This window comes from Cyanistes caeruleus, chromosome 6 (genome assembly GCF_971803275.1).
Source record: "Cyanistes caeruleus chromosome 6, bCyaCae1.hap1.1, whole genome shotgun sequence".
In the NCBI taxonomy this organism is placed as follows: domain Eukaryota; kingdom Metazoa; phylum Chordata; class Aves; order Passeriformes; family Paridae; genus Cyanistes; species Cyanistes caeruleus.
This window is the reverse complement of record NC_141706.1, coordinates 62411887-62436737: the sequence shown is the minus strand read 5'-3', so window position 1 is coordinate 62436737 and position 24851 is coordinate 62411887. Positions and strand designations below refer to the sequence as shown.

The window sequence follows — 24851 nt, the reverse complement described above, 5'->3', positions numbered from 1 at the left end:
TTACTTCCTCCAAGGAAATCAACATATTCCCATTTTTAAAGCTTCATTAATCTAGCCAGATGATAAACAGAGACAGAAGGCTATACAAAAATTAATTCTGAAAAAAATACATTATTCTTCCCCTCTTGTTCTTGTTTGTTCCCAGCATGTCACACAGACTTAGGTCTGAAGGGTAGAAAGGTGAGAAAAAACACGTGGATGGCATCTTTGAGTCTCTCTTTACATAATATAGAGCTATCAAATCCAAAAATGATGGACTATACTGTGAATTGCTCCAAATTTTATATGACTACATTATTTAAGAGGACCTGAGTTGGGCTCTCAATGTCCTATCAGGACAAATCAGATTTGATTTCTTTTTAATGCTTCAGGGCACACCTCCACCTCCTCACTGCCCTGCCCAGTGCAGCACTCTCCCAGCACAAATATCTCTACTTAACTCCTGAAATGAAACCAAGTGTTTTTCAAATCCTACCACCCTTCAAATAAACAGCCCAAAACTGCCCTTGGCTTTGGAGTGGTCAGCTTGGCTTTTGGTAAATCCCTCCTGTTTGCAGAGGGCTCCAGCAGCTGTTCAGGAGCTGAAGCTGGTTTCCCAGGCTGACTCACACGTGGCAGTCCCCTACACAGATCATGCAGGTGTGCTCCACAAGGGGTGGAATCCTAGAACACTTGGAGCAATTTTCTTAGAATTACCCTGTTCCCCTGCAGGGCTGTGAATGTCAGATGTTCTCCATCCAGCAAAGCTCCGTGTCCCTCCCTCCCAAACCAGCACCTACACACACTGCACCACAAATGCCTTCCCAGCCAGCTAATTACCTCTGGGATTTGATGTGCTTTCAGCCAGTTGACAGAATGGCTTTTCTCCTGAGCTGCCTGAGAGCTGACACATTGACACAAGCCTCTTGCCCACTGTTATCACACAGGGGCACTGCTGGCCCCCTCAAATCTCCTCTGATGCACCAGGTCCGGGAGCTGTGCCAGATCTGCAGCACACATCCCAGAGGGCAGAGAAAACCATTTGGGCTAGGACTACCGTGGGGAAGGTTAAAACCCACAAGGGCTTATTGAAATTCAACCAGGATTAAACCAGTAACTCTCTACCAGTAAACTGGAGAAGTGGGAGAGATGTGGGACTGCTTTTTTGTCATAATTCCAAAGCCATTATGCTGATTACTTGATTATCTTAATTCCCAGTTGCTAACCCAAGACAAAAGACTTTTCATAACTACTAAAACAGAGTGCTGCAGCTTTCTGGAGAAGTATCTTGCACTTACACCTGGGAATCTCTTGGTACCCTTTGAGATGAAAGCAAGTAGGCAAAACACCCTTTACAAGGGTGCTGACAAAAATCAGACAGAGGCAAGGTAGCTACTGCTGTAGAAGCAATAAAATAAAGAAAAAGCAGGTAAAGAGGTTTCCTGAGTATTACCATATATATATATAGAGAGAGAGAGAGGCATGCATGTACATATATATATATATACATACACACATATTTATACATATATATGTATGCATATATATATATATGTGTGTGTGTATGTATAAACAGGCATGCCTAATGTGGTTGGTGAATAGTTGTGTGGGCAGAGGTAAGGACTATATAATAAGGGAATTCTGCAGCAAAGCAGAAGAGAGTTGTAACAAGCTTTCAAGTCTTGAAGCTGGAACCTGCAAGCTGGGTTAGAACACCAAGGAGGGGTGTGGAGGCAGCAGTCAAACAGATGCTGCAGAGAACATCTTAAAGATCATCTCTAACACAGCAGGGAAGGATGGGAAAACAACCTGAAAACCTCAAAATCTTCCTCTGACAAAAGCAAAAGGGAATGGGTAAAAGAAAAAAAATATAAAAAAACGAACAACCCACTTTGTGCCACATTGTGAAAAATACATAGCACACCTGGACCTACAGTTTGAAAATGTGGGTGGGAGGGTGCTCTGAAGGCACTGCAAGCCTCATGTAGGTGATAAACACAAGCCCTTCCACAGAGTAACCACATCCACTCTGCAGAAGTACATTCATACCAACAGATAACTAATCTTAATTTCCTTCTCTGCTCCAATTTTCAGCCTGGAGGATAAGCAGGAGTGTCTTAAAGGACCATCTTCCACAAGGATCAGAGAATGGCAAAAGGAATCAAACCCTGAGCACACCCCTCCAGCTGCTGATCTGGAGGCAAGAGGTGAGCCTGTCAGCATTCTGGGTTCTGGGCTTTGGGTGATGGAGAAGAAAGCTGACAACAGATGTTATGGATGGGAAGTGACTCGAGCCCAGAGAGGAATATTGAGTAATTTTCCATAAAGCCCTTCTGTAATCCTGCAAAACTTATGGAAAGTGTCGGCTTGGAGATCTGGGCAAAGGTGAAGATTTTATTAAGGCAGCTGCAGCTCAATAAATCTCTGCAGCATCATCAAGCTCCAGCAGACAACCCACAACCCAAAGCAAAAAGTGTCTGCCTTGTTACAGGAAAGTCACCAAGAGAAGACTTTCCTCTCTTTATACATAAATAAAATAGAAAGGAATTTAATTCAGGCCCATTCTAGAGCAAGAGCTGCTCCAGCATTTACTAAGAGAAGCCAGAGTTGGGTAGAGCACCAAGTCTCTGGGATCTACTTTGGAAATAACATGGACACAGGGCATGGCAGTGCTGGGCACCACCACCAGCAAAGATACCCAACCTGAGACTGTCCCAGGAATGTAAGGGGGCATCCAGATGACCTGCACAGGAAACGGGGAGAGAAGCAGAAAATCTGTGGAGCAGACACCTCCATATGTGGCTTAGGAACCAAAAAAAGGTCATTTGGAGGGCTCCCCTGGGCACCTGCAGGAACAGCTGGACTTCAGAGCTGCTCTGGCTTCTCTCTTTAATTAACATGTTGGCTAAAATGCCTTGATGCAGGCAGAACTGGAGAATTCTACAGTTTTCCTGCTATTACAATTTCCTGCTACTTTAGTGTCCACACAGGAAGATTTAGTCTAGAAAGGGAAAACAGAGGTAAAGCATAAGAGGAGGTGTCCAGGATGCTCCCTTCAATGTCATGGCAGGTTTAGGTGAGTTTGCAGTGAAATGGGGCAGTCAGGCACAGGGAGCTCTTTCCTGAGGCACAACATTCCCTTCCCTCAGCCACAGCATGCAGGGAAAAGCTCTGATAATCCCATGCCAGCATCAAAGCCCACCCAGGGGAGGCACAGCCTCAGATTCTGGGCTCCAGGCAGGTGGACCAGGGGGAAAGATGCCCAGCCCCACATCACCTACACCCAGTACAGGGCACTGAAGGCCAAACTGGAGAACATCTCCATCAGGATTGATCCTGGACTGCTCTTGGCCACCAACCCAGTCAGCTGGACTAATTCTGTGCAGAGTAGAGGAGCCAGCTTTTCTAGAGCTCATTTAATCTGAGTTTTGGCTTTCTATGTTGGGAAGATGGTCTGTGCTAGTGAAGGAGGCCGTCCATTTCCACTGACAACAGCAGGAATTGCAACCACCAGCTCAGCAGACCTGTCCACCATGCAAAGGTCCAGCGTGAGGCCCCACAACAGCATGGGCTGTGCTCAGAATGAGCTCTAAGGTCGACAAGCCAGCACTGCCCAGACAGAAAATGTGACTGGAATGGCTCGTGGTTAAGACAAAATGAAGAAAATCTCTGGTTCTGGCAACTTCCTGCAAACCCAGTGCCAAGAAAGAAGGAACACAGGCCCTGAATCTCACTAAGCTGTTGAAGTCCCTGGTTTTCTCACTAATCCCTGGGCTATGTGCCAGGCCTAGTACTCTCCCCAGAGCTCGTACGTGTTGGTTTACACACCACAGAGCATCTCGACACCGCCGGGAGCAGCCACTCACGGCAACCAGGGCCTGGGTTCTCACTTGTGGAGACATGGGGGAGTTTCCTGAGGGATGTGGGGGAAACTCATTCAGCATTTCCTTTCACTTAACCCAGTCGGTTTCCCTTCAGGGAAACAATCCTCAAAACTAAATATATTTTTGAAAGAAGGAGTCAGACTAGAGACAGCAGGGAACAACTACTATTCTTGGCAATCTGAATGCTTGGCCTGAAAAGAGAGCTCTCTTCCTGAGCTGTGGCAACCAGAATACCTGCTTCTTCTCCAAATTTTCCCCCAAATTTACTCATATGTCAAAATGAAAATTTCTTCTCAGCCTATTACATGCTTTAAATATGCTTTATCGCTCCCAGCACCACACACAAATATATACTTACTGTTCTTCTTGTAGAGGAGAATTTCGAAGCAGTTTGACTCATAGTTGTCAAAAGTCTGTCTGACTTTTTCAATGGTCTTCTTGTCTGTCAGTTCACCATACATAAAACTGGAAAAAAAAAAAAAATTGTCTTTTTTTTCTAGACAAGCAACAACATTGTTACAGTCCCCTTTAACTTTATTTAACTATATTGCTCTATTTTAGAAAAAATATTGAAGATGCTAGGAACTGTCATTTACCAAGGTTTAATTATGATTTATACTCCATTTAAATATTTAGTGTGTCACAAGGACACCTACAATAGCGAGTAACCATGACCACTTTCTTACTGTAAATGACTGCGAATAAATCTAACATAATGCTTCATTAAGTGCTTTACTGAGAATATCTTTAAGGATACATGGTTAGAAAAAAGAGCTGAAGGCTTATGAAGCCACCATCACCACAGCTGCAGGCCATGGCAGTATTGCTGTCAAAACAGAGAAAATTGATCAAAACCTCTAAAATCTCACAAATTTTGCTCAATCCTCCTGAAAATCCTTCTGGAGGAGGGATGTAAGCTACTACAGGTAAAGCCTGTTTGCTGAACCGATGGCTGCAAATCTAATCTTGTCAAGATGCATCTGGGACAATAAGATAATTGGAATTCTTTTACTAAATACCAATACAAATAGAGGCAGGATTTAAACAGTGAGGGATGCAATGTGTAGCTATGTCTACACTACTACCAAACAACCAAATTCATCCTCATTTTCCTTACTGTAAACTGCATTTCTTTAATAGTTCAGTGGAAAATACTAAAAAGCTTTTGGAGACTCATCACTCTCCAGGCTGAGAATATAAAAATGTGATTTTAATTCTGCTATTTCTTGCCACTTAACCATCTCATCTTTGCATTCTTTTCCAGGTCAGACCTCCAGCTGGTGTAAGCAAACCCAACCCCCTGACCTTACTTTTGACAGCCTTTGTAAGGAAACAGCCAGGCTTTTATTGTCATTCTCCCCTGGATTAAAAATAAGTGAAGGCTGCTCTGTGCAAATTCCCAATTACAGAACTGAAAGAAAATGGAACATCAGATAAAAGCTTTCAGACTCTTGGATGAATATATTTTTAATTGATCAGACTTTATTTTTTTCCCCCCCGTTCTCTTCTTTCACAAATAGTTTAGCTTCATCTGAAACCTCCAACAGAAAATACTGAGAATATGAAAGGGAAAAGCTATCAGTGCCTCTGTGGTTTCAGTGCAGCTTCTCTTATTGATCAACAGACCTCCAAAGGTTCAATAAACATTTATTTTATGTCTACTGCTCTGAAAGAAACAATAAAACAACACAGTGGTTAGAGGCTCGGCAAGCATTAAAGTACTCAATGAAGGCCAGACCATGAATCTTTTCTCTTCACAGCCAGCCCAGGGAAGCAGTGGAGCTGCTCCCACAACAAGCTGCTGCCTGGTCTGGGTGATGGAGGCATCAGAGTGGCTGCAACATCTGAGCATCACTACAGCTGCCTCTTCACTGGTAACACAGGCACAGACATTGATTAGACTGGGTATTAGGAAAAACAGCACTGAAAGGGTGGTCAGGCACTGGAACAGGCTGCCCAGGAATGCTGTGGAATTGCCACCCCTGGAAGTGTCCAGAAAACACGAGGATGTGGCACTTGGGAACGTGGCTTGGTGGTGAAGGTGGCATTGCTGGGGTAGTGGCTGGTCTCCATGATCTCAGAGATCTTTCCCAAATGGTTCTGTGACCCTATAAATGGCATGGCAAGACTGTCACCTTTGGGACAGCAAAGGAGATGCCCCTACAGCAGCTGACAGCAGGAAATGGTTTTAGCCAGGCACGAGGCTTCATTAATGTCCTGATTATCATTAACATGCACAGCTGTCTCGAGGACACGCAGAACACAGCCTACTGCTGGTTTTCAAACCACCTCTATAACCTTTCATACATTTATACATGAGATGACAACAAAAAGTTTGATTTTTTAAATTTTTTTTTAATCCATGCCTTTTTTTAATTCTCTTTTTTGTTTTCTTGAGACTTAAAACAATGTTTCTCATAGTCCTGAAAGAAAAAATAGCAAGAATTTGTCTAAGTGCTTGATTTTACATGACTTATAATAGAGAAAGTTGTCGTTAATTAGTGTTAAAATGACAAATCCTACTTGATGATGGGAGATGGACGATACCAGTAAGTGCTTCAGATGATCAATCAACTTTATGTTTTAAATTACAAGCAGCTTATTGTTGCAGTAAACCTGTAATGCTCGAGTCTCATATTATATTCACACATAAAGAGACATTTTAAAGGCTTCTGGAACAATAAAAACATTTTTCAGAAGGCAATTTTTAACAGCACCAAAGGAACCTCAGAGCCTTTCACTGCACGAGTTATATAAGATTTTTGCTTATCACAAGTTTAATTTAATTTAGTCTGTCCTATTTTGTACATATGGAGGGACTCCTATTTCTTTAGTCAATCACTCTGTATTTTTCTGCCTTTTCTTTCTCTTTTTTTTGTCATTTAGTGCTTGTCAAACGCCTTGAGTGTAAACTATACAAGGCATAAATATCAAAACCACTGTGCTACTGGGAATTTTACTACACAGAAAACACACTTATCAAAGAGAAGCAAGACTTGCTGAAATACACAGAAGGAGGCACAATCTTAGATATTTTCTCCACCTTTAAAACAGACCAGTTGTCATTCAGGACACCTGGGCTCCCACCTCCCTCTTAAAGCATCTCTTGGCACAGAAAAGCCTCATCTGAAGTTTCACATTGTGCTCTTCTGTCCTTTGCCAGGATGCAGAGCAGCAGCATCAGGGCAGGTCTGGGTTTGCAGGGTAGTAACAGCTGTTTAAGATGAATTATCCAGGACAGAGGAAAAGTGAAGCACAGAAGGCATCTAGCCCTACACCAAATTTACAGCTCTCTTCATCCAAAAGCAGCCAGGGCATCAATTACAAGAGCCAAACACCCGCCCAGGAGGAGCAGCAAGTACAGATACACATCAATAGATTCAAAACTCTGCAAGGTAAAGGGCAGACATCAATTCTGAGGTGCAGCTCATGGGTCCCACAGGCATCCTCAGTGGGGCTTCTTTGCACAGCTTTGGCACTGCAGGGACACACAGAAATCAGGCCACAGGGGTGCCATCCCAGCACCAAATCCAACCTTTTTCAAATCCAGCTGTACCCACCACACATAATCCCATTTCTTTGAGCCCAGTGGGAATTTTAGCTTCACTACAGCCAGGATTTCCCTTGCAGACTGTTTTTCAATCCCACCTGTCAGGGCAGTAAATCAAAACAAGGTGGAGCAGAGATGCTGAGCAAATGTTCCAGTGGGAACAGTGGCTGTGAAAATCTCATGTGCAAGGAAAGGCAAGCAAAGCAAAGCCTGGAGTGAATGCCAAGTGTCAAATGCCAGGGTAGGTCCATTAAAGGATGCCTGCTCTTCCAAAGGCGTGATGAAATCACAGAGCTTAGCTGATAAGCAGCAATGTTTAGAAAACACTGATATAACTTGTGACAATAAACTGCATTTCAGTGTTTTACAGCTGTCCTTTCAACGTGCTCATGAAGACACACGTGGTCATGTCTGTGGACAACTGGGCAGGAAATCAGTGATTTTCCTGGATGCTGGCTGACCTACTGATACACCTCCAGGCAGGGCTTTATTTTGGTTAAATGGAGGTTAGAGGCATCTCAGTCATGCATGCCCTGTTCCTCCTGGCACAGCAGATGAAAAGTTCTTCCACCCAAAAATCCTAACTTTAGCACTCACTTATACCAATTATTTGATGTATCAGCCCAAGCTACACATGCAATTCTGAGTGAATTGCCACGTGAGCTCAGAAGAACACATATCAACTCTCATCACCCAATATAGCCTGGCTTCCATGTACAATCTGCTTTTTATATAATGCCTGTGAAACTAAGGAGACTGGCACTCATACTGGGGGATTTCTAAGTGATTTTCCTGCCAGTGGGCATATTGTTGTTGATTAAAAAGATGAGAGAAGTGCAAAACCAAAGGAATTACCAGCCTGTCACAGGAGTAACTCATTGCCTGAGCTGGAATAAAAATCCTTCACACCTCCAGTGCCTTCAGTTGATCCACCCCTCCCTGTGATCTCTGTCAGGCAAGATCACCTGAGACTTAAAATCACAGAACCACAGAATTATTTAGGTTGGGAAAGACCTTTAAGATCATCAAATCCAACTGCTAACCCAACACTGACAAATCCATCACTAAACCATGTCCATGAGTGCCACATCTACAGGGCATGTGAACAGTCCCAGTGTAGGGGATGGGAAAAGAGAATATAGTGAATTCTCACTGGACTACCAGGAGAAAAGTATGGCTGGAAGATGATTTTGAGGCACTTACAGCCTGAAGCAAATTGACCAAACTTTGCAATATTTATAAATTGTCCTTTATCACACTCATGATCAGGAATAAAAACAACTTGAATCAGGGGCTAGATTTATATCATTTGTATCTGTAGATTTAATTTGGTTGGATTTTTGACATTCAAAAGCAGATCCTTCCAAAACCTTCAATTAGGAGGGAGCACCACAGCACTCTTAGCCCAAAACACTTGTCTTAGAGCAGTAAAACAAACTCTGCATGTAAAGCAAATTTTATAAATAATGTAACATAATCTGGGCAGAACATAGAAAAACTGGACTGGGAGCCTGACTCAGAAAATACTGTAAATAATAGCCCCAGATATAAAAAAAACCCCTTCCAATGACATTCTGCTGAGTAGTCTAAAGCAGGCACCATTGGCCTTTAAGACCAATCATCTCCATATCTGTCATCAGAGAGCAGCTCCAGCTGCTCTGAAAAGCTGCATGTTCCATGTTACCTATGCTGCAAATCTGTCCAGCTCTCACTTCATCTGAAATCTGTCCAGCTCTCACTTCATCTGAAATCTGTCCAGCTCTCACGGATCTGGAATGTCTCCTAACAAGTTAGAAATGTCACTCTGCACATGTGACTCCATGAATGGTTTGGGTTGGAAGGGACCTTACAGATCATCTCTTTCCATGGGCAGGGACACCTTTCAGCAGATCAGTTTGCTCAAAGCCCCATCCAACCTGTCCAAGAGCCAGACACAACAGTGTTGGTCATGCTTTGAGTGTAGAGAGGACTCCCCTCAAAATCCAGAGGTGGGTGTCCAGAATTGCTACCAATTCCATTCCATTTTCCACAGTAATTCCTCCTCAATTTGTACAATTCACCTCAATGAGCTGTTTGAATGTGCTCAAAACAGAATTCTTATAAATGGTAACAGGAGATTATCATGTTCACAATAAGCAGCCAGATGGAACAAATCTTTTGGTTCCCTCAATATTTGAAGCACATGCACACCATTATCAGACAGGTAGTGCAAAACTTTCCCTCCCTCAACAATTTCCTACAATCCCGTTCTGTATTTGTAATTATTTTAGTGTGCACAGGCTATGAAAGCACTGACTCACAGCAAACACAGACAATTCAATATAGAGGATGGCAGAGAGCTAAGGGGAAAGTGTGTGTGTATCTCCAGAGCATCTGTGAGCAGGCTGTTTTGTTCAGCCCCACAGAGTGTATTGACTGTTTCTACTGTATGAATGAATATTTCATTCCAACACCACGTGCCCATCTCCTGCCTCTCGCCCCTGAGAGGAAATTTGGCTGCACAGAGAAATCCTAGATCTTGCTTCCTCCTCATCCCTGCAGATGAGAGCAGGGACCACACACCAGCACGTGTTGGTTTCTGGAGGAAGCAGTGACTGCCATCCAGGGACAGGCTCGCTGCCCACCCTGCTCCTGCCAGCTGCAGCATCACACCCCAGTGCATGGCAGCAGCACCTCCCAGAGATTGTCACTGTGGATCACAGAATCATCACAGAATGGTTTGGGTTTAAAGGGACCTTAAAGATCCAAACCCCCTGCCATGGGCAGGGACACCTTCCACCAGTCCAGCTTGCTCCAAGCTCTGTCCAGCCTGGCCTTGGACACTTCCAGATATTCCATCCTCTGTCCCCAGTGCCTGGAATCAGTCACTCCCTGAAGGCAGAAAGGGAAAACCTACACAAATTCGTATCTCAGCCCTCCCTTCTTGCCTCCCTCGCTTGCTTTGCTCACACACACAGCAGGGAGCCAGTCCTTCCCCAAAAAACAACTCTTTCTAAAGGATGCAGCAGGCACGGCTCAGATGCACATCCAGCCACAAATCACAGCTGCTCGCTCCTGAAAGACCACCAATAAAAGAGAAAAGCCATAAAGCTGCAATGCTTAGAGTAAATATATCAGCAGCCTAATTACTCTCTTGGGAATAAAGATGCACTTTGTGCATTACTGGGCTCTGTGTATGTTTAATAATAGGGGCCAGCGTGGGCTACAGAAGAGCTCACTGCCTCCTGGCATGGTAACAGCAGAACTCAGAACAATCTAGCAAAAGTGCCTTTGAATTATATTACTTAAAACCCCACTCTCTTTACTGCATCATTAGCTAGAGTACATTCTCACCAATACTAGCCAGGATAAATTTCAAGGTGCTTTACCATGTTCTGTACAAGTCACCGGTTTCATTTAAAGCCTGTTTTAAGACTTCAACATCCGCAAAACAATGCCTTTCTTACCTCAGCCCTTTCTCCCAAAACCTCACCATTCTTCCCAGCAGATTAAAAGTTTTCAAGTGCACCAAGTGGCAGCAAAAAGGCAATGGGCATACCTGCAAGTGCTACTCTTCTGCATGACGTCAGCTCGGTGGTACCCAGAGAGTTTACAAAATCCGTCATTACTATAAACTACGGGCCAGTCCACAATCTGGGCGTTTCCCAACAAAAAACTGGATTCTGAAAGGACAAAGAGCAAAAGAAAGAAAGGGCTGTTGTCAGTGGTAAAGTACAGTGAAATCCTCCTCGTATTACACAGCAGATGAAGAGTTATCCGTGGCAGTAACTTCTGTCTTGACATTTCAGAGGGAAATCCAAATGGACATCTGAAAAGAATTTGTGATCAAACAAGGTAATGCAAGTAGCTTCCTACACCACAAAACACCAATATAAGCCCCAATGCTTTAACAATTTAGAAAGCATTCATTTATTCACAACATCTGGGTAAGATAGCATGCTCTATTTTTATTTTATACATATCTTGAAAGCAACTTTAAACTAACATGCAAACTGAGTTTTAAATGCTGAATTGTATGCCTGCCCAAAGCTGATAATGATTCTTTTGCTTGAGAGAAGTAATTTTTATTTCCTGGCAGGTCTGAGTCTGTTTTGCAGGACACAGCCAGAATCCCTGGGATGAGGGACAGAGTGCCAGGTGACGCTGGGGAAAGCAGATGTTTTAAAATTGTAGTCCATGGTAATCTTCAGTGTTTTCTTTATTTTTATGGTTAGTTTTCAATTTCATTTTGACTACAGCTATGGAACTGTATGGTCCCATTCACTGGTGCTAAAAAGCTATTAAAATGTAACTATTAACAATCATTGCTGCTTAAAAATTATAGGAAATGTTCCTTTCAGCAGTTCTTGTGGGGTGAAAAAAGGCTATTTTTACAAATTTTCCTCATAATAGCCAAAGAATGGTTATGACAACAACAGACATTTACTCAGGTGTGCATATGGATTTTAACATAAAAGTGGCACTGAATTTGCATACACTGCACATGCCCCACTCAGAGTGTTTGTAACTGTGACTGGATTGTACATTCTGCAAATACTATTCTATTGAATATGGAACATGCACTTAAAAAAATAGCATTTGTATCTTTTTTCTTTATAAGCATGAATTTAGAAAAAAAAAATCTGGAGATTATTGGATTTTCAAAAAAATCAGATTTTAAAATATTTAAAAAGCCAACCAATGGGAGAAACAGAAGCCTGGATTTTGTGAAATCTAACACTTTTACGCTCAAGGCATTTATTCGGACCCACCACAAATATTCTTTAAGCCTAAATGTCAACTTTAAAAATTTGCTTTTCTGCCCACAGGAAGATGCCCTCACCATAAACAGCAGGAGACATGGATTAAAGCCTGAGCATTACATAAAATATCCCTGGATTCCAGCAGCCCCTTTCTGCTGGGACTCAGCCCAGCTCAGGGGACATCCTAAACCTCTGGGGACCAAAGGGCTTGCTGGAGCTCATCCCACTGCTCTGGTGTTCCCCCCACACCTGCATCTCCACTGATGCCCAGAGATTTTTTAGCTTTTTATATATTTTCATATATTTGTAGCCTTGTAGATTTTGAATAGTTGTATACTTCCTAGTACTTTCCCTGCCCTTTCTCATAATAAGATAACCCCTTATCTAACACTTTCTTGAAATTCTGTTTAATCTTATACTTAAGGAGAGAATTTCTGATAATGATATTTTGTTTTCCACCAGAACTTAACAGATACAAGAAAATAGGACAAAGAAGCCCCAGGACCAGCTCCAAAAGGCTGACCCAAGGGTGGGTTACTGGGGTAACTGATTTCCTATTGAATGTACTGGCTAGGTAGACTAATTAATTAACCTTATAAAAATTGTGAAAATCCTTTTTCATGTGTGCACAGAGCCATATTTGTGTACCTGAAAGCTTCCATTAAGGAGTTGTTGTTTATCTTACCACTTTAACACTGTTGCAAGGTTTTTTCCTTTTGTCATTAGGCAGCAGCACCTCCAGTCTGGTAAGGGGGAGACACCCCCAGCTCCCCAAATCTGGGCTCTCCCCATGGCTGCCACCCCATCACCACCACACTCCAAAAGCTGGAGATGCTGGGAGCACCAGCAGCTCTGAATTTCTATCCCACAGGGAAACAACCCAAGGCTGCAGGTTAAATTTGGAAAGATTGTCTTTACAGAACCATCTCTAGCCAAAATTCTGCTCACACATCTCGTCACAAAGAGCACAGCCTGGCAGTGATGCACTCAGGGATGCTCTGCACATCCCTGAGCTCCCCAGAGGCCACAGTCCAAAAGCAGACAACCCTCCTGCACAGCCTCCCCATCCAGAACTCAACTGCATGTTCCCACCACATCACTGCTTCAGGACACACAGCACACAGCACAAGATATGTGGTGCAGCCAGGTAAATAGCATTTAATGGTTGTCTTCTATGGATTTTATCATTTTCTGCACCTGAGGCTCTCAAAATATTTTATAAGGCATTCACCAAATTGATAAAATCCACAAGAATTTGGATTTTATCAATTTGCTCATTATCAATTTACCCCTTGGGTGGGGACAAAACGTAAAACCAAGCTATTGACAAGTTGTTGTAGGTTTGTTTTTCTTTTAAATACCACAAAATTTGATGTAAAAAATACACTAGAAACATCTTGGTAGATATTAGTATTTTTCATTTTTATGGTTAGATCAGATCTGTAATATTCACATTAGAAACTTGACCAGATATTAGAAGGTGTTTTCTTTTGTCCCCTTGAATTTTCTTCGCTTAATTATGTTTTACCCTTGTCTCCTAAGCAAGTAAAGCTCATTCATCCATGCTCAGCACAGGAATATGAATCACAGAACCTTTTAGGTTGGAAAAGACCTCCAAAATGATTGAGCCCAACTGCAAACCCAGCACTGCCAATCCACTACCAATATCTGTGTGTGTACCAATAAATACCAATGTGTGTGTGTGTGTGTCCAATTCCAGCTGAAGAAAAATCTCGAATCAATGTTTGCCTCTTGTAAGAGACCAATAAATCCAACTGCAGGCACAAACCACAGGAATCCACGTTTCATTAATGCTGTGCTCACTGAGCAACTTGATAAAATTGAAGGAAGAACAGGTCAGTGTCTGACCCTTCAGTTTTATTGGGCACCCAAATCTCAGTACTCACAGAACTCTCTGTATTTAACCTACCTTATATTTTACCAGGAGTCGTTATTTTCTTCAACCAAGACACAATTAATTCTTCTCTATTTCTACAGTTACAAATCATAACTCCAGGCAGATTTAATTCTACACAAGCCAGTCCATACCCAGCTGTAAAAACCTAAACTGTGTACTGAATGACAGGACACTTTAAAAGAACCTCTCTGTTTCTGACCATAATTTTATAAAATATGATTTTCTATTATCACCACTAACTACTCATTTCAAGTCCATTTCTGCAGTTCTCTCCAATGAAGATGGAGCCACAGCCACTTCTGGACCAAACCCACCTGCATGCCTGACTTTTGTGCTCCTATATACAGTTCAGATTCATGATTTCCTGGCTTAGAAAAGTCATCACAGTTGTGTCTTTGATTATGATTCCCATGAGTCTGTGGCAAATTCTACTCTGTCCAATTTCCAGCCTTAACCAGGTGTAAGAAACAAGGGCTGGAAAAAACTTCATTTTATCTCCATCTCCAGTTGCCACAGGGCAGCCAAGAATGGAGGTGTTCAGACTCCCTTCATGGGAGAGGCAACCTCTCCTTCCCTGCTCTAGTCTACAACAGGTAAAAGGGGTGTTTTGTGCCTTCTTCAGAAGAAAAAGAAAAGAAGCCAGCAAAAGGTCTGTAAATAGCAGGGTGATGGACATGGAAAGGACACCAGCACCGGGATCTCCATATTCCTGTCAGATCCAGTACACAAGAACTATATTCTGCAAGCAAGTCTTTTGAAAGAATATGTTCTATTGGAGGTACTCTCAATAACAAGTGCTTCTTAAGAGAATTTAGTCACTGATAACTGGGCATCACTGAATGCACCCACTACACCTACACCGAAACACGTGAATTTACTTTAATTATGTCACAACTTCACTGAAAGATCACAACAGGGATTGCCAAGGATAGCCAAAGTTATGAAGGGCAGGGCACAAATGCAGCTGACATCAAGGTGCTGTAAACTAAAACTTGTGCAATATCCATGCTGTGGCCCAGAAATGAAAATCTCTCCTCCCAATCTCACAAGTATTTTCCTGCAGGGACTTTCCCCAGTGGTCAGTGAGACGCTGGTCACTGCTGAAAGCAGGACAGTAACTCTGGCAGACTCTGGTCTGATCCAGCATGTGGTGACACTCCAGGAAACTGGGATCCAGGTGTCCATGGTGTGGTATCTTGTACTCTGAAAACGCTTACATGCAGCTAATTTCACAACTCACACGATGACTATCCCAAAATCTCTGGTGGTGTGCTCATCCTTCTCAGGTTTCTTCGATGCACTGAAACTACACATCCACTTCCCATTTCCTTACAGATAAAAGGTCAATTTTCATTATTTCTAAGCTTGTCTTGATGTCATTGCCTCCACCAACCATCTTCTCCACCCTCTCCCCTTTCTGATGCACTGTAGGGACCCCAAGTCACAGCCCTGGAGGTTGTGCATGCTCCTTGACTGGACACCTCTGAACGCCAGTGTCTGTCTGAAAGGAAAGCAGACTCCTCTGTCTCAGAGTAGCCAGATCCCGCTCAGAAAGGCAGCAGGCTTTTTATTAGCCAACATAACTCTCCTGTTTTCAAGGTTTAATGCTGATGGCAAGGGAACGGGGTATTAGAGGCATACAGTCAGCAAAACTTCAGGCTGGAAAAAACAACTGAGGAAAACAGCTTTTTAAAAGGCACTGCATTTGCTGTTGCCACACTTGTATTTTGTAAAAAGGCTCTTTTGTATAAAGGCAGCCTATGCTGTAGAGCAGAAGCCTTTAATCTTACTCTATCTTGCAGCAGCTAGCACTCAACATGGTGCTGAGCCTTGTGTTTGTTATTAAAACAAAATAAAAAGACCACAGTGTACGAGCAATTTCTTTAACTAACAAAATGCCTAAAGCAGTGTAAAATTCATGTTATGTAATGACAGGAGAGCAAGAACAGCTAAATCATTCCAGGAGATATGCTTAACCAAGTGAGAAACATTGTCTCTAATCATTTTTTCTCAAGTATGCTTGGGTACCACTTGCAACCAAAATTGTTTAAATCACTGTTTTTGAGAATTCCCTCTCTTCTCAAGGAAACTGGCAACTGACCTTTTTTAGAAAGGTCATCACTGAAAAGATGTTCTAAAGAAAATGAAGTAGCAGAACACAAACAACAATAATGATCATAATAAAAAAAGAAGCATCATTTCCATCTAGGAACAAATTCCTACCTCCATCAGTTTTACACAGAGCTGTCCTTCAGAACTAACACCCTTCCACTGCACAGCAAAGGCAGCTCAGACCTCATGGGGGCTGGGAAATATCTGGAATTTGCCTTTTTTTTTTTGCTCAAATAAAAGCCCCAAACCACTTCAACTGCTGTCAGTGGATTCTCCTCAAAACCACACAGGGTCAGCATATTACTGCAGACTTGTTCAGAGCTTCTTGGAAAACTGCTGGTGCTCTTCTGTGGGTGTATTCGGGAAGGGTGTACTAAGAAACTTCTCTTTTTTAATTTTCTTGGCTTTCCTGAGCGAGTCTTGGCCCTGACAATAGCCAGTGCTGTCTGTGGTGACTCCAACCACGTCCTCAAGATGTGCTGTGTGCCCATGGAATACAGAGGAAGATCCCAAGCCCTCTTGGAGGGCACAGCCCTCTGAAATCTGCCTCAACAGGCACCAACATCCCTCCAGCTCTGGGGCTGGCTGCAGACAAATCTCTGTTCTCGAAGCAGCAACCTCCACTTTGTGCTCCTGTCTGTAAACCCACAGTGCTGTTTTCTAACAAAGCTATCATTTCCCCAGTGTCTTTAAAGCATGCAAAACATCAGTGTCATCCAATTTACCCAGTACATTAAGTGTTACGTTCCTGAAAAAAAAAAAATCTCTCAAAGGACTGACTCTTTACGTCACCTTCCTGTTCCAGTGTTGTCTTTATTTAATACTTATATTATGAAGATGCAGCGAGGGCTAAACCCAGAGCAAGGTGTCATCACACTATGCTGAAATTATCTACTTCCTGCCCCAAAAACCTGCTCCTCAAATAAAACAGAAGAGGAATAATCCAGCACTGGCTGAAATGTTAAATCCACATGTAAGCCACTCAGCTGGGAACACAGCAGCTTTCAGCAATTTAGCAAGCAAGCTCAAGAAGAAAAATTAGAGTCTTCCTGAAATTTGCCTCCTTGAAACTTATAAAATTAACTGCAATCATTTGGAATGTGGAAGCCCACAAACAGCCCCTGCCTTTACTGTGACACATCACTGACCCCAGGCAGAGCTCTGAGGCAAGAAGGACATGAGAGCATCTCTATGAATTACCTGAAAAATTACATTTTATACAATTCTGATCACAGTTTCTCCCCCACACATCCATTTCTCCTAGAATTAAACTAACCCTCACCTATCCCGGTTACCATCTAAATGCCTCTGCTGAATCTGCTCTCTATTAAAATTACACAGAACACAACATAGATGTACTGAGACTAAATTTAAACTGGAGCGTGCTGTAGCTCTCACTCAAGGCACACAGGCACCCTCAGGGAGAACCAGAATCCAGACTTCCAGCTTTATACCAGTCAGAGTGCTGCCTTCACACTCCCAGAGGAGAAAATTGTGGGAACAGGAGCTCTTCAGACACGGGGCTCCTCTTGCAAACACTGAGCCCGCAGCAAGTCCTGGCTGCAGATCCACAGAGCCTGGCTGCTTCTCAAAAAAAAACCTGTTTGGGCAGAAAATCAGCTGCATCCCCTGTGCCCTCCTCTCTGTGCCAGTGGCTGAAGCAAAGCTTTCAACAGGACTGACCCCAGAGCCCCTCCTGGCTGTGGAGTCAGGCCCCAGACACTTGGGATACCAGGGCTCAGCAGCTACAATAGCCAGTCCCCTGAGCGTGCTGGTTAAACAAGTATTGTCCTTTTTTTATCTGAAAAGCAGATTATTAGAGTACCGACTCCAAAATCTTCTATTATTTAATGTTATCAAATCAGAAAACCCTATTTTCTTCAGCTATCCAAGAGAGGAACTTAAAATCCCAGTTCACCACCAGGCAGCACCCTGCAAAACAGGCTAATTAAATGTATTTCCACTTCCTGACATTATTCTTTGGCTGTGTACTCCTTCCAACTGCAATAAAAAACCGGAATGTTTCCTCAAAAAATGTAAACAAAAATAATCTATTTATTTTTTTTTTTCCTTCTCTCCGGTTTCAACATTAACCTGGGAATGCAGCAACTCTTGCAGTGACCTCTTGTGGCAAGCGCTCAAATTTCCCCCAAAGAGAGAGGATGGATACCTCTCCCACCAAGCACAGAACGGAAGAAAAAAAATAAGAACATTAAATATAATAATAAAAAAGAAGGGAAGGGAAGGGAAGGGAAGGGAAGGGAAGGGAAGGGAAGGGAAGGGAAGGGAAGGGAAGGGAAGGGAAGGGAAGGGAAGGGAAGGGAAGGGAAGGGAAGGGAAGGGAAGGGAAGGGAAGGGAAGGGAAGGGAAGGGAAGGGAAGGGAAGGGAAGGGAAGGGAAGGGAAGGGAAGGGAAGGGAAGGGAAGGGAAGGGAAGGGAAGGGAAGGGAAGGGAAGGGAAGGGAAGGGAAGGGAAGGGAAGGGAAGGGAAGGGAAGGGAAGGGAAGGGAAGGGAAGGGAAGGGAAGGGAAGGGAAGGGAAGGGAAGGGAAGGGAAGGGAAGGGAAGGGAAGGGAAGGGAAGGGAAGGGAAGGGAAGGGAAGGGAAGGGAAGGGAAGGGAAGGGAAGGGAAGGGAAGGGAAGGGAAGGGAAGGGAAGGGAAGGGAAGGGAAGGGAAGGGGACACAATTGGAAATAAGACCACAAAGCAGCTGATCTGAAGGAAATCCAGCTTTTCCTTTTGTAACCACATGGCATTCTTTAAGTTTCTATATTAATAAAATGGCACAGAGCTCCCATAACTATTTTTTAAAGTAAAAATAAATATTTTACACCATGCAGAACTCCCCCAATTTCAGCAGCAGTCAGAGATGCTTAATCCATCTGCGCTCAGCGAGCCCACTTGAAAAGCAAGGAGAACAGGGCGTCTGCAACAGCAAACCCCTCACATATGTCATCTAGTAATGCTTGTCAGTGTAAAAATCCACTTTGCATTGATTTACGTGTCAGCAAGCGCCGTCAGAAGCTGCAGAAGGAGCCCTGTGCCTTCGATTGCCAAAGAAAGCCCTAATGACATGAGAGCCTTGGTCATCCCGTCATTAACTTCTGAGCTGAACTGGAGGATGGAAACTTTCACCCCACGGTGCTTCCTGCTTTTATGCAGGGATTTAGCGAACTGCTGAGCTCTGCATTTTTCTCAGAGGATCCCAAGTGACAGACATGCTCTAAACTTGAAGCACTTTGCTTTAAAGAACTTTCTGTCTGCAGCATGTGTAATTTAATTGGTGCCAGATGAAAATGCAGTTTGTTAAAACAAATGTAGAGGGGAGAAGTCCACGTGTATTATGTCCCACATCCCTGCCTGGAAGACAGGAACCCTACACGAGCTAGTAAGAATAGAAGAGACATGAGACGTTTATTTTATCTGTAATACCAGTGGAATAAAAATTTTTAAAGTGTCTTATTGCTACAGATGAGACACTTGTTTCCACTCCCTTTCCATATAACCTGCCTTGACAAAAATCACCTGTGAACAGGGCTGATCCTTTCACCCATCACTCACAGGGACCCAGCAGGGTGTAAAGGTCTGTGTGAAGGAACTGCTTTTTAGGAACTTGGCATAAAGCTGAAAAAGGCCGGGAATTAAATGTTAGCTTCATTAAAACTCATGCTGAAATTCCCATGTAAACCTTAGAGCTAAGATTTCATCCCAGTGACAAAATACAGTTTCCCATGTAAACCTTAGAGCTAAGATTTCATCCCAGTGACAAAATACAGTTTTTCACTAAATTCATCCCTCTTCCAAACTGTTAGCAGTCTTTATTGCAGACTGCTGTCCAGCCCCAGAGTCACCCTTAGCACAAATTCATTCTCTACCATAAAAACAAATTATGCCATTAATGTATACTTAATTTCTTGCTGATAGAATTTGTGAAGGCGAGACAGACTTGCATGGCTCAACTCACAGGATGACTCTGCCCGTGGGACTGGTCCATAAATCCCAGTCCTGATCTAGACACTTGCCCAATTCTGTACCCTTTGCACTCTCACAGTGCTGAGCACAGGTCAGTAGCAGTAGCAGCTCTGAATGCACCGAAGAAGTGAACAATAATATCAGTAATAACGGGCACAGCCTGCTGAGAACATCTTGGGAGAGAACATTGCCCTTAGGATGGTCCTTATTAAACGTCCCAAATACTAATGGCACTAAAAGGCAGTCACCTTAACGTGATTTAGCCCAGTGCTCTTACAAAACACCTTTCAGCTCAGCAAAACACCTGGTGCTCTTAAGATCTAGGGCACAGCCAAGGCTGTAGCGAGATCGTATCAATCTTTGTGAGCCTCAGATAAGCCTCAATGTATTTCCACTGTGCTTTAAAAGAAGGAAGAAAAAAAAAAGATTGCAGAGAGTGCACTGAGATTACCCTGCAGACAGGTCTGCTTGTCCCTTTTACAAACCACAGCAGCCCTAAGGACAGACCCCACTGCTCCCCATGGGCTTTGGGTCTCCTTAGGTGGAGCTCAGCCGTGGTGAGGGCAAAGACCCTGCAAAGCAGAGGCTGCCATGCACCACCCCGTGCTTTTGGAAGCACCTGCAGCCTGTGATGCTGCCCAAACACCGAAGTTCAATGCTGACTTAAACACTCCACAAGCTCCAAGGTGTAAAGTGGTCTCCAAAAGAGACGTTCCCCAGGCGAGGTGACACCGTGGGACCTCTCCATCGCTTTGACTGCTGCTCTGTCCTTCCCAAACACACTGGCACAGAGAGGGGCATCCAGCAGGGCAGCCCAGCTCTCCCACTCTCCAACACAGAGGGCAAAGAGCCACGGTCACCCCGTTTCACGGCCAGCCTGGTCACAGCCACCCCGTTCCTTTCTGCTCAGCTTCTTGGTGCTTCACTCATGGCTGCACACTGTGAGTGCTTCTCCCACAGTTTTAACCTGATGAGCAGCCAAAGCTGAGGTAAAAAGGAAGGGTTCACAACACTCCTAAAGTGCCAAAAAAATGCTGAAAATTCAATATATGATTGCTTTTAGACACCACACCAAACCTGCACACCGTGTTCCCGCTACAGCCGTTCCCAGTCCTGACTTTCCACGTTTTAAAATTGTTACAATTTTGTCTATAAATTTTGTTATTAGGATCCATCTCTGGTAACTCTAGGTAATTTGTCTCCATCAACACTTCATTTTGAAGCCATTGCTTCTGTTTCACCTGAAGAAGAGCCTATCTGCTGAAATACCTGCCTGGTTTTTTTCCAGCAGTACCCGTACCCTAATAGAAGTTATTACCTGTATCTACAACCCTTCTCTTGGTTGTTAAGAAAAGATTCATGATCAAGAAGTGCAATGGGATTGCATAAACAGGACAAATCTCAAAGGAGAATGTTCCTGAACAAGGAACAGTGACAGAAAGGCTTTTTTGGGGGGGGAATGCAGAAGATGTATTTTAAAAAACAATCATCGGTCTTTTCTTCATCCCATTCCGCAAAATGTCAATGAAAAATCCCTTGGAACTTGGTGAATCCAAGTCTAAAAACAAACCCAGCAGACACTCAGCAGACCAAATCCTTGTCTTCTACAGAGCACTGGCAGGAGATACTTGAACCAGATTTGCTCCACCGTATGCTATTAAGTTTGGATTAAACAGTACTGGATCCAATGAAAATTACTATCTATAAAGGATAAATAAGGCTATGTCCTGGATGACAAAAATAAGAACTAAATCATGTTTCAGCTCACAACACTGCCAACTTACATGAGTTAAATACAAATTCCCAATCTTCTTTCCTCTTTGTGTCCAACAGGGAAGATTTACCTCTCTAGCTAGCACCATGCTTAGACATCATCAATGGCACAGAAAAAGCAGAAAGAATGACCAGATCAGCATGATTTATGCTCCTAAATTAGACCAGGTTTAAAACTGGTGGGGATACATGCTTTTAAAGTATAATGTTCGAAAGCCTTCTGAGCTTTTCCAGTTTCTGGTGCCTCAAAGCATTACTGAGCTTTCACCAGGGAGGATGTGTGATTTAATTAGAGCACGATACAAAACCAAGGCATTCCCAAACCACGCTCCCAGCCCTGCTGCTGACATGCTGCATGACCTAGGGAAATCAGCTGTGATGCCCCAAGCCCCCGTTTACGCCACAGTTTGATGAACAGGTTGAGAAAGCCTCTCTGTGTCCTCTTCCACAAGGAGCCGTGAAGTGTAATTAAATTCCACCCAACACTCCGAAATTGTCAGAGGGAAGGTGCTATATAAATGCCTATTAATTATGCCTGCATTTAATATTCTGGGAAATAAACGCACTATTGCGGGAAAGCAGCTCTTGGAGATGGTGCAGCTACAGGGCTTGACAGGGAGTGAGTGCCGAGCACAGAACTGACAGAGGCAACACGAGAGGGAGGAAGCCCCCCAAAAACGGCTCAATGCAAAGCTGGCATTTTAACACACAACATTTTAAAACAAATTCCAGCTCCTCATCCCACTCCTGCTCATGAGGAAAGTCCATGAATTCCCAATTCACTACCTGCCATCAAAACCCACTCCAAGCCAGCACACCGGACCACACAGGTGTGACTGTGAGGTACATCCAGCACTGGTGCAATATGGAAAGGTGGAAAGGAACATTTTTCAGCATAACTTCACCACCCATTGGTGTCTTGATTAATATAAATGTGGTAACTCTTCTCAGTGCTCTGCTCTGCTCAGCTTTCCCACTCCTGTCCCCAGGTGTACACTGGCACAGCGCTGCTTCTTCGTGGCAGTGTCACCCTAAGCTTGGGCTGACCAAGGAGTTATCTTTCAGCAAACCCAAAGCCGAGCTCTCCTACATTTGTGCAAACACTCAGTAGATACGTGCCAGTGCAAAAACTACATTAAAAAATGAATGTAACTAGCACAGGACTTGCCTAAAGCATCATCTACATCAGCACACCCAAAGAGACTGAGCTGCAAACACATCCTAACTTTAATGGAGCTGTGTACAGTGCTCCTGATCGGTGCTTTGCACTAGAAAGGGTGAAAAGGAATAACTGGATGCCACACAGTCCTGAACTAGCCCTGTAAATATTCACCTAACGCAGGAGCCGTAAATGACCAGCTGCAGACAGTTCTTTACCCATCTGCTCAGCCACAGGATTACCACCATCCAAACAAACCACAGTCACTCCCTCGCCGCTTTCCCGGCACCTTCGCCACAGACTTTAAAGTGTCACAAAATTGCAAAAAACTTTGAACCCCCTGAACGGAAACAGTTGCAAGTCCTAATTATCACAAAACTAACGAACAAGGAAAAGGGGAAAAAAAAAAAATAATAAAAAAAAGACCCGATGAGCGGAGAGGATGACAATTTATTGTCTCATAAAAGAGAAAAAGGTTCAACTCGGCGGTAGCAATTGCGATGTGAGAAGTGCGGGGAGACAGGGTAAGGACCGCGAGGGGATGCTCCGGCGGGGAGCGGATCCCGTTCCTTGAAGGCACCGCTTTGGCACGGACCCACCGGCGCGGCGGCGGCGCCGGGGCGAGAAGCCGGAGGGACGGGCGGACGGGCGGACGGGCGGACGGACGCGCGACGGGGGAATCTCTCACCGCTGGAGCGCCGGACGATGTTCTCCAGGAAGGTGTTCTGCGGTGCCACCAGCCCTCTCTTGCCCCCCGGCATCCTGCAGCGCCGGGCTCGGGGGCCGGGGGTGCGCGGCGGCGGCGGCGGCGGGGGGGTGCCGGCGGCGGCGGCGGCGGCGGCGGCAGCGCCCGGTGCCCGTGAGTCGCGCAGGGGCGGCCGCGGCCGCTCATGGTAGTGGCGCCCCCGCGGCGGCTGCAGCGCGGTCTGGGGCCGCACCGCGCTCCGCGCAGCCAGCGCCGCGCCCGCCCCCCCTGCGCCTGCGCGCCCGCCCCGCCGGGCCGGGGGACGCCAGGGGATGGGGGGGCACGGCGGGCACCCGAGAGGATGGGGAGGATGCGGGGCGGCACGGCGAGGAGTCACCGAGCATCCCCCCAGCATCCCCCGAGCATCCCCCGAGCATCCCCCGAGCATCCCCCCCAGCATCCCCCGAGCGTCCCCCCAGCATCCCCCGAGCATCCCCCGAGCATCCCCCCAGCATCCCCCCCAGCATCCCCCGAGCATCCCCCCAGCATCCCCCGAGCATCCCCCCAGCATCCCCCGAGCATCCCCCGAGCATCCCCCCCAGCATCCCCCGAGCATCCCCCCAGCATCCCCCGAGCATCCCCCGAGCATCCCCCCAGCATCCCCCGAGAATCCCCCCAGCATCCCCCGAGCATCCCCCCAGCATCCCCCCAGCATCCCCTGAGCATCCCCCCAGCATCCCCTCAGCATCCCCCCAGCATCCCCTCAGCATCCCCTGATCATCCCCCGCTTCGCTGATACCCTGCGAAGTTCTGCCCTGAGCGAAACTCAGGCAAAACCCTCATGGGTTTTGCATCCGTGCGTTGTTTTGTTTGTGGTTGTTCTTTGGGGGTTTGGGGTTGTTTGGGTTATTTTTCGTTCCCCCCCAGCTCAGCGGTTGGGTTTGAGGGAAAACACTCGGGAATGCTTGGAAGGCGGCCGCACTTTGCCCGCAAAAGATAAACGCAAAGTGCGTCTTTGTAACGTGTTAAATGCCACTAGCCTCGCCTGAAGCCATCAAGACATTTCTTGGAGGATTCCC

General features: G+C 44.8%; 1 protein-coding gene across 1 annotated transcript in view; it reads right to left on the bottom strand.

Annotated features, from left to right (window-relative positions):
- Positions 1–23881, bottom strand: part of KCNH5 (potassium voltage-gated channel subfamily H member 5) — a 150685-nt gene extending 126804 nt beyond the window's left edge. Inside the window, exons 1-3 of the mRNA XM_086892412.1 lie at positions 23776–23881; positions 10952–11075; positions 4222–4328 (exon numbers count right to left, since the gene is read on the bottom strand). Of these exons, the coding sequence (XP_086748538.1) occupies positions 4222–4328; positions 10952–11075; positions 23776–23848 (304 nt within the window). The 5' untranslated portion in view covers positions 23849–23881. The remainder of the gene's footprint in view (positions 1–4221; positions 4329–10951; positions 11076–23775) is intronic.
- Between the last annotated feature and the right edge of the window lie 970 nt (positions 23882–24851).